Raw genomic sequence first — 13,004 nt, forward strand, 5'->3', positions numbered from 1 at the left:
GTCCTATCTTGTCCTGTGCCATTAAGTGCTACATAACTTCATTCTTAGCAATTGACTCCAATATCTTCCCAGCCACTGAGGTCAGGCTAACTGGTCGATAATTTCCTTTCTTCTGCATTTCTCCTTTCTTAAAGAATGGAGTGACATCTGCAATTTTCCACTCCTCTGGTACCACGCCAGAGTCCAATGATTTTTGAAAGATCATTACTAATGCCTCCACAATCTCTTCTGCTACCTCTTTCAGAACCTGAGCATGCAGTTCATCTGGCCCAGGTGACTTATCTACCCTTAGGTCTCACAGCTTTTTGAGCATTTTCTTTCTTGTAATAGTAACTGCACTCACTTCTCTTCCCTCACACCTTTCAAAATCTGGTACACTGCTAGTGTCTGCCACAGTGAAGACTGATTAAAAATACTCATTTAGATCATCTGCCATCTCCTTGGCCCCCATTATTATTCCTCCAGCCTCATGTTCTAGTGGTCATAGATCCATTCTCACCTCTCTTTCATTTTTTCACATACTTGAAGAAGATTTTGTTATCCACTTTGATATTGTTTGCTATCTTGCTTTCATATTTCATCTTTTCCCTCCTAATGATTCTTTCAGTTACTTTTTTTTAGAGTTTTAAAAGCTTTCCAATCCTCTGTCTTCCTGCTAATCTTTGCATGTACATTAGCTTTGATTTCTCATGTCAGTCACGGTTGTACTATTTTGCCATTTGAGTATTTCTTTGTTTTTGTAATACATCTATCCTGCACCTTCCTCCGTTTTCCTAGAACCTCGTACATTGCTGCTCTGCTGTCATCCCTGCCAGCATCTCCTTCCAATTTACTTTGGCCAACTCCTCTCTAATTTCCTTTATTCCATTGAAATACTGCTACATTGGACTTCACTTTCTCCCTATCAATTTTCAAGTTGAACTCAATCATATTGTGATCATTGTCACCTCAGGGTTCTTTTACGTTAAGCTCCCTAATTACCTCTGGTTCATGACATAACACCCAATCCAATATAGCTGATTGCCTAATAGGCTCAGCAACAAACTGCTCTAAAAAGCCATCTCATAGGCATTCAACAAACTCACTCCCTTGGATCTATATCCAACCTAATTTTCCCAATTGACCTGCAAGTTGAAATCTCCCATGACTCCCAATCATTAACATGACATGAATTTTCAGTTGTTGTTTCAGGTTTTATGAGTGAACAGGGGAAAGCCACCCAAATAAAAGTAATGAAACTGTGGGAGATCCAGCTGAGGCCCAAATGAAGCCAACTATGATTCAAGCTCCTTCCCAGGGTACTGATCTTGCGATCATTGATCCTCAAAACTCTATTCTGAAAATATGGCATCTAAGTGTTTGGAAAGCCCACATCTGGCTCACTCAGTACCTGGAATTTGATCTGGGGGTTGACCGGAGCTATGGAGAAAATCCAGGGCACTGGTGGGGGGTGGTCAGAAACTACATGGATTTGCAGCAAGAACCAGTTCCCAGAGTGCTGGTACACTTCCCGTTCTCTCTAAACACTCTAAGTTCACTGGAACAGGCATTATACCACCATGATAGAATTAAAATCACATTTCTTATCACTGGCATACATTGTAAAAGTGGTTATTTTATTGAAGCAGTATTGAGCAAGCATAAAAAATACTAGAAGTTACAATATAAATAAATAAATACTGTGACCAGGTTATAGTGAGGTAGTGATCATGGGTTCACGGACCATTTAGAAATCTGATGGCAGAGGGGAAGAAACTTTCTGAATCGTTGAGTGTGTGTCGTCAGGCTCCTGTACCTTCTCCCCAATGGTAGCAATGAGAAGAGAGCATGTCCAGATGCGGCGGGGGGGGGGGGGGTCCTAAATGATAGATACCTTGCTTTTAAGGCACTTCTGTTTGAAGATGTCCTTGATGGTAGGGATGGTGGGGTAGAAATACATCTCTACCAAAGGAGGTGTAATGCGCGCCTTCTGTCCGCTACCCTGCAGGTCACCTTTCGACAAGGCGTGGCACCTGCTTAACCCCCATGATCATGGTCTCACGACGCCATGGGAGCAGGTGATGGATGGTTGTATAAGCAGCCAGTGCATATCACAAGTCCTGGTTATGTGACCATTGACATCAGGCAGACAATCTCTGAAGAGTATTGACGATGGCTGGGGTCACCCGTCTTGTAAAGACACTGCCCAGAAGAAGACAATTAGGTCACCCCTCATTCATCTAAATTCTAGTGAATACAGGCCCAGAGCCATCAAATGTTCTTCACATGACAAGCCATTCAATCCTAGAATCATTTTTGTGAATCTCCTTTGAATGTTCTCTAGCTTCAACACATCTTTTCTAAGATAAGGGTTCCATCTTGCTCACAATACTCCAAAGGATGCCTTATCAGTGTTTATATAACTCCAATACTACATCCTTGATTTTATATTTTAGTCCTCTTGAAATGAATGTTAATATTGCATTTGCCTTCCTCACCACATACTCAACCTTTAGGGAATCCTGCACAGGGACTCCCAAGTCCCTTTGCATCTCAGTTTTTTTTTGTCTTTTGTCTCCATTTAGAAAATAGACAACCAGTTAGTTTCTTCCACCAAAGTGCATGACCATATACTTCCCGACACTGCATTCCATCTGACATTTCTTTGTCCATCCTCAAAATCTGTCTGTCCTTCTGTTGCCTCCCTGCTTCCTCAAAACTAACTACTCCTCCACCTACCTTCATATTGTCTGCAAACATTTCAACAAATCCACTTATTCCATCATTAATATCATTGAACAATAATGTAAAAAGAATCGGTCCAGCAGCCAGCCAGAAAAGACTCCCTTTATTCCTAATCTTTGCCTCCTACTGATCAGCCACTGCTTTATCCATGCTAAGATCTTTCCAGTAATACCATGGGCTCATAGTTTGTTAAGCAGCCTCATGTGTGGCACCTTGTCAAAGGCCTTCTGAAAATCCAGCTACACAACATCAACCGATTCTCCTTTGTCTAACCTGCTTGTTATTTCTTTAAGAATTCTAACAGATTTGTCAGGCAAGATTTTCCCTTGAGGAAATCATGCTGACTATGGCCTATTTTGCCATGCGCCTCCAAGTATCCTGGGAACCTCGTCCTTAATAATTGACTCCAACGTTGTACCAACCACTGAAGTCAAACTAACTGGCCTATAGTTTCCTTTCATCTGCCTCTTTCCCTTCTTGAAGAATGGAGTGACATTTGCCATTTTCCAGTCTTCCAGAACCATTCCAGAACCTAGTGGTTCTTGAAAGATCATTACTAATGCCTCCACGATCTCATCAGCCACCTCATTCAGAACCCTGGGTGTACACCATCTCGTCTAGGTGACTTACCTACCTTCAGACCTTTCAGTTTCCCAAGAACCTTCTCTCTCGTTATGGTACCTCACATATTTCATGGCCCTTGACACCTAGAACTTCCACCATACTGCTAGTGTCCTCCACAGTGAAAACCGGTCCAAAATACTTATTCAGTTCATGTGCCATTTCATTGCCCCCATTACTACCTCTCCATCACTGTTTTCCAGCTGAAAAAACTTTCGGTATCCTGTTTAATATTATTGGCTAGTTTACTTTTTGTAATCCTTCTTTATCTTCTTAATTACTTTTTAATTGCCTTCTGTTTGTTTTTAAAAGCTTCCCAAGCTCCTAACTTCCCACTGACTTTTGCTCTATTATATGCCTTCTCTTTGGCTTTTATGTTGGTTTTGAATGAGGGATTATCATAATTTTAAAGCATTCTATAGTAGTCACTCCCTTAATGCCTTGTTCCTATGGTCACATTATCCTTACTCCCCGCTGTACCTGTTGTAGAATGGCCTGAAATTGACTAACCAAATAACTGCTCTGTAAAACTGATAATGAGGCAGACATCTCTATGGCAACTCCTCCTCCCAAGACTGCAAGGAATTGTGGGGAGTTGTAAATAGACCCCAGTCTATCACACAAATCATTTTCTCCCCCGTGGACTCTGTCTACATTTCCCGCTGCCCCAGAAAAGCAGCAACATGATCAAGAGCCCCCCGACCCTCTCTTCCCATTCCTCCCCCACCCCAAAGACCATGCAGGAGATACAAAAGCTTAAAAGCATGAACCACCAGGCTCAAGGACAGCATCTTTCCCAATGTTGTCGGGCTCCTGAATGGATCTCCTGTGCGCTAAAATGAATTCTTTGTCTGCCAGCTCTGCACTGCACTTCCTCTAAAATTGCAACAATACATTCTGCATTCTGTTTTTTTCAGTACTTCAATATTCTTAAGATCTGTCTGAGTGGCATGCAATCAACAGCTTTGCTCTGTATCTCAGTATCTGTGACAATCATAAACCAATCCCATATGCCAGGAATTTGTTAGTGCAAGACCAGTGGATTTTCCAGCCTAGAATTAAAACAACACATTTTGAAATGACTTGTTCTTAAGTGTTATACGGTGACATCCTGAGTAAGTCCATGAGTTTCAAGGGAGCTGGGGAGCTGTGTACTGTAGAAGGTGTGTTCAATGGGTCCCTGGAGAATCAATAGAGAATGTGTCAGAATCTGGTTTACCACCATTGACATATGTCATGAAATTTGTTAAATTGTGGCTCCTGTACTGTGCAAAACATAAAAATTATTATAAATTATAATATAAATAAATAAAGCAAGAGAAGAGTAGTGAGATGGTGTTCATGGATCTGATGGTGGAAAGGAAAACACTGTTCCTAAAACACTGGGTGTGCATTTTCAGGCTCCTGTATCATCTAGCGAGCCAGACACCCAATTAATCAGAATCAGGTTTATTATCACTGGCATGTGATGTGAAATTTGTTAACTTAGCAGCAGCAGTTCTTCAATGCAGTACATAATCTAGCAGGCAAAAATAATAATAATAATAAATAAAATAAAAAAATAATAATAAATAAACAAGTAAATCAATTACGTATATTGAATAGAATTTTTTAAAAAGCGTGCAAAAACGGAAATACTGTATGTTAAAAAAAAGTGAGGTAGTGTCCAAATATTCAACGTCCATTTAGGAATCAGATGACAGAGGGGAAGAAGCTGTTTCTGAATCACTGAGTGTGTGCCTTCAGGCTTCTGTATCTCCTACCTGATGGTAACAGCGAGAAAAGGGCATGCCCTGTGTGCTGGAGATCCTTAATAATGGACATTGTCTTTCTCAGACATCACTTCCTGAAAATGTCCTGGGTACTTTGTAGGCTAGTACCCAAGATGGAGCTGACTAGATTTACAACCCTCTGCAGCTTCTTTCAGTCCTGTGCAGTAGCCCCTCCATACCAGACAGTGATGCAGCCTGTCAGAATGCTCTTCGCGGTACAACTATAGATGTTTTTGAGTGTATTTGTTGACATGCCAAATCTCTTCAAACTCCTAATAAAGTCTTGCTGCTATCAATGATAAGAGATTGGAATTATTGGAGTTACATATATTCATTGATGAACAAAGAGGTTAGCTTGAATGTGGTAGGACAAAGAACCTACCATTATATGCTGGGCAACTCGACAACTCAATTCACATTCTCAGAACAATGGCAGGATTATTTGAGGTGATACTCACCAGCTACACTATACCTCATCAGCAATCGGAAGTGCTGCCATCTTCCCAGTGCAAACAGTGGATAGGTCCATGATGAACCACATCACAGTGGTGAGATTTTCTGCAGTGTACTCTCCGAGAAGAGAAGTGGCCAAACATTTAGGGAGCCATTGAGTTATACATCATGGAAACCAACCCTTTGGTTCAGTGCATTCTTGGATCAGAGTGTATAAATATTATTATTCTTACATTTTCCTGGTAGTTTAACTTTCCTATGCTTTCTTGTATTTTATATATAATCACCCATGTACATAAAATTGTTTAGTGAATTTTCCAGCAATTATGGTACAGTTGCTTCTTTATTTTTCTAGAAACTTCTTAGTCTTATGTAGCAAGTATCGTGCGAGTTGGATCCGGCTATTCTATAAATTAATTGTTGTCGCTGGAATCTTGTTATCTCCATCTGGCCTTGACTACATTTTCCTTTGTCTTTTCTTTGTTCTCTTCGTGCATCTTTCTTTTTTTGTTGTTTTGTTCTTGTAACACTTAATAAAGTTGCTACGAAATACGTTTTATGCCTCATTCTTGACTTCTGAAGAACCTTTGGATTGCAAACTCTTCGATGTCCATGCTGACCAGGATGTGTATCTGACCTAGTCCCAGATCCTTGCATTTATATTGTGTATGAACAGATGAGACTTTGGTGGAAAATCAAATGGAACTATTATTTTGGGCCAATTCCATTAAATTCCATTGTACGATATGATGAGTGATTGTGGTTCTCCATTTTTATGGAGAATGTTGCATACTTCTGGGAAAGTTTGGGCATAATTTGCAATCTAAGGCAGACAACAAAAATGTAATTATGTTGAACTTGTCTCATAAATGACACTGAAGGAGTATTGAATAGACTATCAAACAGAAAGCTATAATGCAGGAAGTCTCAATAATATTCATAGGGGTTGATGATATTCTGCCTTGGATCATAAGACATAAGAGCAGAATTAGGCCAATAGACCCATGGAGTGTACTTCTCCATTCCATCTTGGCTGGTTTATTATCTCTCTCAACCCCATCTGCCTTCACCCCTTAACTTTTGACACCCTTACCAATCAAGAACCTATCAACTTCCGCTTGGCTTCAATGCCGATGAATATTGTATTCTAGTAACTGACAACTTTTCAACAAATATTCCCTAACATTGAGTTTCCTGCTCTTCCTGTGATTTTGTGTGGATCACTGTTTGTTCTCTTATCCCAAAGCTATGTTGAATGTTAAACAGCTACAGTAAATTATCCTTCGTGTAAGTGGGTGGTGGGTGGTTCAGGGTGGTGTTGATGGGCATGAGAAAGAATACGGGAAGAATGTGGGGGGAGTGGGATTACTCTGAATGCTGGCATGAACTCAATCAGACAAGTGCCCCCTCCAACTCCTATGTTATTAATGCAAAACAGTTATAAACAAGTTCAAATGTGAAAAAGTAAAAGACCATCATGAGAGCCCTGAGATGTAAACATAGCTGACAAAGAATTGTAAATACAGATAAAATGCTGGCATGGTACATTTTCTATGGAATATCACTTTCTTTTACTTTGAACCTTTACTGCTTATACTGATCAAAGATTGAAGTTCAAAAATGTTTGCTGTTTTATGTCATTAAAACATTATAATCTTAAATAGGATTTATCAATGTAAATACATAACTACAAAAAGCCAAAATTATGCTGATTGTTGCAAACACGAGGAATTCTGCAGATGCTGGAATTTCAAGCAACACACATCAAAGTTGCTGGTGAACGCAGCAGGCCAGGCAGCATCTCTAGGAAGAGGTACAGTCGACGTTTCGGGCCGAGATCCCTCGTCAGGACTAACTGAAAGAAGAGATAGTAAGAGATTTGAAAGTGGGAGGGGGAAGGGGAGATCCAAAATGATAGGAGAAGACAGGAGGGGGAGGGATGGAGCCAAGAGCTGGACAGGTGATTGGCAAAAGGGATATGAGAGGATCATAGGACAGGAGGCCCAGGGAGAAAGAAAAGGGGGAGGGGGGAAACCCAGAGGATGGGCAAGGGGTATAGTTAGAGGGACAGAGGGAGAAGAAAGAGAGAGAGAGAGAGAGAGAGAGAGAGAGAGAGAGAGAGAGAGAGAGAGAGAGAGAATGTGTGTATATAAATAAAGAATGGAATTTATTATTTATTTATATTCTGTTATTCTGTTATTTATTTATATACACACATTCTTTCTCTCTCTCTCCTTTTTCTCCCTCTCTCCTTTTTCTCCCTCTGTCCCCTTTTCTTTCTCCCTGGGCCTCCCGTCCCATGATCCTCTCATATCCCCTTTGCCAATCACCTGTCCAGCTCTTGGCTCCATCCTTCCCCCTCCTGTCTTCTCCTATCATTTTGGATCTCCCCCTCACCCTCCCACTTTCAAATCTCTTACTAGCTCTTCTTTCAGTTAGTCCTGACGAAGGGTCTCGGCCCGAAACGTCGACTGTACCTCTTCCTAGAGATGCTGCCTGGCCTGATTGTTGCAAGGAGTTTTCCATAGGCGAGTAAACAATGGATGGGCCAATTGGTGTTGTCTCACCTTCTAGTGGAAACAGAAAATGTGAAGATGTTCCAGGTCTTGCAGTGCAACTCCACGACATTCCTCAGCTATCCCCACCCTCCCTGAATTCTCCGTGACTACTGCGTGCAAATGGCACAGGGAGATCTAAATACCGAGACAGGTTAACAATTGTTCTTTTTTACCACATACCAGGAGGAAGAGCATCAATGCTAGTTGTTAATAGTTGGATTCTTGACCTCGCAATCTACCTCATTATATTACTTACTTACTGCCTGTTACGCTGCTGGCAGTAAATTGGATTAGACATCGGCTCGATGGAAGGAGCCAGAGAGTGGTAGTGGAGGACTGCCTTTTCTGAGTGGAGGCCCGATGCTCTTGAAATTCTGAGATTTATGGATTGGACTGTAGTTCATTTTGGCCTCTTTCAGTTCTATGTTTTTCGTGTTCTCGTCCATTCCTTTTTGTTGCTGATTGGCAGGCTAGAGTTTGGGGTTTGATGTTCTTCCTGTTTTTTCTCCATATGGGTGATCTGTTAGTTTTTGTGCAAAGGAATGGTTGGGGGGGGAGGGGTTGGGGTTTGTGAGTTTTTGTTTCTTTTTTTTTCCATCGGGGTTGGAGATATGGATGTCTTTCTACTGCTTCTATAGGTTACTGTATTTTATGGTTATCTGGAGAAGACACATCTCAGAGTTGTATACTACATACATAATTTGATAGTAAAATTAACCTTTGAACCTTTGAACTTTTGAACAATCCAGGGCCATGAATCCACAGTAGCCAGTCCAGTTTGAATTACTGGTCAGGGGTGAACCCTATTGTTTTGATGGGAGATAATACCATCTTATTTGCTTGGGTGTGACAGAAACATTACCTACCACTTACTTACTCATGTCTGAACATTGTCTAAATTTTTCATATGTAGCAAGGGACAGTATTGTCATCTGAGAAAATCTGAATGGAACTGATAATTGAGCAACCATCAATGTTCATCCCCATCTTTGACTTCCCAATGGAAGAAACTCCAGCAGTAATGTTCCTGGGATATGATAATTTACCATTAATAACTTCAACCTCTTTCTATTATGTTAGGCTTGGCTTCAAGTGTGAAGAGATTCCTCAACGACAACTTTAGCCAGGTTCCTTGATGGCGCTCTCAGTCAAAAGTGAAAAGCAGTCATACATGCAATGCACATAGAGCACAGAACAGGAGCAGGCCCTTTGGCTCATGATTGCACCTAATCTCTTCTGCCTATGCAGTGTCCATGTCCCTCTATTTTCTGCAAATTCACGTGTCTAAGACCCTCTTAAACACCTCTATCATATCCACCTCCATCGTCACCCCTGCCAACACATTCCAGGCACCTACCAATCACTGTGTAAAAATCTTGCCCTATACATCTTTGAACTTTCTCCACTCACCTAAAACACATCCCCTATAGTATGAGGCATTTCCATGAGACCACAAGGCATAGAACAGAGAAAGGCAATTCAGCCCATCGAGTGTGCACTAACATTCCATCATGTCTCAACCCCTTTCTCCTGCCTTCTCTCCCTAACCTTTGACAGCCTTACCAATGAAGAACCTATCAATCTTCACCTGTAATATACCCAATGACTTGACCTTCACAGCTGTCTGTGGCAATGAATTCCACAGATTCACACTGTCTGCCTAAGGAACTTCCTCCTCATCTCTGTTCTAAAGGGATGTCTTTGTATTCTTAGACTGTGCCTTCTGGTCCAAGACTCTGCAACTATAGGAAACATCTCCTCTGTGTCCACTCTATCTAGGTCTTTCAATATTCAATGGGTTTCAATGAGATTCTTCTCATTCTTCTAAGCTCCAGTGTGCACAGGGTTTCAGCCATCAAATGCTACTCATACATTAACCCTTTCATTCCCTGGATCATTCACATGAACCTCCTCCAGATCATCTCCAAGACTGACACATCCTTTCTTTGATGAGGGGCCCAAAACTGCTCACAATACTCCAAGCGTGGTCTGACCAATGCCTTATAAAGCCTCAGCTTTGACTAGATTTTGACTCTGGATAAAAGATACCAGTTATCTGCTCTACATGTGCCTAAAACGATTTTGTAGCCTTCTATCAGGTCTCCCCTCAGTCTCTACTCCTCCAAAGAAAGTTTGTCCAACCTTTCCTTATAACAGATGTCACCTAATCCACCCAGCAACCCGGTAAACCTCTTCTGCACTCTTCCTGAAGCTTTCACGTCCTTCCTGTAAGGAGCCAATGAATGCAATCTCCCTCGGACCTGATCAGATTAAAGATCTGCTTAAAGCTGCATCACAGACACGGAGGTACAGACAATACACTGTACACAAATTATGCATAAAATTAGATAATTTAGTACGAAGTAGTAATGTAAATGGTGCCTGAGAATCAACATGGAGGCTGAGACAAAGCCGTCTGACTCCAGGATCATCTGGTCAGGTGTCAGTGAGCAAAGGACAATAAACGACACCACCATGGCATCTCCCTCTGGTTTCCCTCCTCCTTCCATTTCTTCCCTGGTCCACTGAGCTCTCCCTATTACAGTAGACTCAGTATTGCTGAGGCTTTGTAAGACATTGGTCAGATTGGGTTTGGAGTATTGTCAGCTGTTTTGGACCCATTATTGAAAAAAAAAGGAGGTGCAGACATCGGAGAAAGTTGAGAGAGAATAATCTACAAAATGAAAGGGCTTGCTGGAGTTTAGAAGGATGAAGGAGGATCTCATTGAAACCTATCGAAAATTGAATGGCCTTGACAGAGTGGCAGTAAAGAGGATGTTTCCGATAGTGGGGGGCTGTAGGTCCGTGGTTCCCAAGTATTTTATGCCATGGCCCCTTACCATTAACGGAGGGGTCCATGGACTCCGGGTAGGGAACCCCTGGTCTAGGATCAGAGGGCACAGCCTCAGAAAGGGACAGAGATTGGGAGGAATTTCTTTAGGCAGAGGGTGGTGAATGTGTGGAATTCATTGCCACACACAACCAAGTCATTGAGCATATTTGAAGCAGAGGTTGATACATTCCTGATTGAAAAGGGTGCCAAAGGTTATGGGCAGGAGGAAGGAAAATGGGGCTGAGAGGGATATCATGACTGAATGGCGATGCAGACTCGATGGGCCAAATGGCCTAATTCTGTTCCTATGTCTGATCATCTTATGAGGGTCCTCAGTGATGAACCACCTTCTAGAATCACATCCCCTTGAAGATGTCCTGGTTGTGGGGATGGGGACTTAGATACGCGTCTGGTGCTGCTCAGGTGGGTGACTTTTAACTGAAATAAAACATGTCTACATCACAATGAGAGTTACACATATGATGCAAATTGTAGTTACAACAGAATATTCACCCAGTTCTGCTCGGGATATTGGAAACAGGCCACAGTTGTGTTGGAACAGACACGGGAGCCAAGTGCTGAGCAGAATTGGATCATTCTGAAGCGGCAAATAACGCAAATGCTGCTCTGTCCTTTCGTTGCAATGTTTAAACTTCGTGCCCGGCGGTAGACATTGCCCTCAACGCTATGCCCTGGGTGTTGGATTGCAATTCATATCGCATCCAATCGTGATTTGAGCTCCTCTGTCATCCCCTGCCAGTATGCGTGGTGAAATACGGAGAGAACTGCAAAGCCGGATCGCCTTGCTAACGCTGCGATTGCGGTGGGAGGCTCGAAGGGGGCGTTTGAGGGATATTTCAGATCTTGGTGGAAGGAAAGGGGCTGTGGAGAGCAGGCTGATTTTGGAGCGAGGGGGAGGAGAAAGGGGAACGGCTGACACAAGCTCAATACCATTGGAAAAACAGCCAGGGCAAGAAAGCAGCTGTGACTAAGCACGGAGCAATCTGACGCCCGAGCCAAGACTGCAGACAGACAGCGAAACAGAGCGCAACACTAGCACAGACACACATAGAGAGCGATTTAAAAACCCCCTGGATATCGACTGAGAACCAACAACCATGCCAAAATCAGCAGGCGAGTATGTATCGAAGCATTGGGTTTTTGTTTTTCTCGTTTTGCTTAAGATGCACTCAATAAATAGACGGCCTTTCATGCAGGGTGCGTGCAGAATTTCCCTGCAAATCCTTAGAAGCGGCAGGAAAAGAGCCCCGAAAGGCAGAGCATATTGATCCCAGCAGCGATGCCAGTACGTTGGACACGGAGTGAGAGTCTAAACTAATTCTGGTTGCTTTCTGTGTGAAAGTGGGCCTCCATTAACATCTCAACTTCTATGAAGTTGGTTCTCTCTCGTTTCATTTGGGTCAGGAGTCACATGCTGTAATCTGAGTTGCTATTTTGTTTCCCGAGCGCACCGTCGGGGGTTGGGGAACCGGTGGGCATGATCAGACATTTTAATCTTTAAAAGTGGCTTGAAGATTTTGCTTTAAAAAACAACGAGGGCACAAGAAGGCCTGGGCTTGCATTTACTTTGTAAAAAAAAAATTGTCATTTCTGTTCTCTGTGAGTCCTCCCTGGTTCTGTACGACTTGTATGAGTCGAGGCGGGGTACAGATGATTTGTTGACCTTCAGTCAGCGCACTGAAGCTGCAATGTCTGTCGTCAATCAACTGAACTATTCCTGAACACGCCACCAGTACAGCTGTCTGTCTTTGACACAACTTACCGTGACACAGAATTTATCTCCACCTTAACCATAACAAGGTACGTTTGTGTAGTGTCTCAACACTAACGAGCCTCATTGACCGAATCTGGGCCCCCTAAAGAGAGAAATACAAGGGGAGAGTTCATTTTCATTTGTACAAATCCTTGCTCCCTCCAGTGCCATGAAAAACTTTCTTGCAGGAACATCAGAAAAGCAGCGTTCACAAGAAAACAAATACAAAAAATGTACACTTTTTAAATCAGAAAAGGCAGGACGAAACA

General features: G+C 42.3%; 1 protein-coding gene and 1 long non-coding RNA gene across 3 annotated transcripts in view; one reads left to right on the top strand and one right to left on the bottom strand.

Moving 5' to 3' along the window:
• Positions 1–13,004, bottom strand: part of LOC134339450 (uncharacterized) — a 33,657-nt gene that overhangs the window by 20,164 nt on the left and 489 nt on the right. Inside the window, exon 2 of the long non-coding RNA XR_010016400.1 lies at positions 12,745–12,838. This is a non-coding gene — a long non-coding RNA (uncharacterized LOC134339450). The remainder of the gene's footprint in view (positions 1–12,744; positions 12,839–13,004) is intronic.
• Positions 11,750–13,004, top strand: part of LOC134339448 (transitional endoplasmic reticulum ATPase-like) — an 83,079-nt gene continuing 81,824 nt past the window's right edge. Inside the window, exon 1 of one of the 2 annotated variants that reach the window (XM_063035967.1) lies at positions 11,750–12,099. In XM_063035967.1, the coding sequence (XP_062892037.1) occupies positions 12,080–12,099 (20 nt within the window). In that variant the 5' untranslated portion in view covers positions 11,750–12,079. The remainder of the gene's footprint in view (positions 12,100–13,004) is intronic. The other variant, XM_063035969.1, reaches the window with a different exon arrangement.

The sequence above is a fragment of the Mobula hypostoma genome, chromosome 29 (assembly GCF_963921235.1).
Source record: "Mobula hypostoma chromosome 29, sMobHyp1.1, whole genome shotgun sequence".
NCBI classification, from domain to species: Eukaryota; Metazoa; Chordata; class Chondrichthyes; order Myliobatiformes; family Myliobatidae; genus Mobula; species Mobula hypostoma.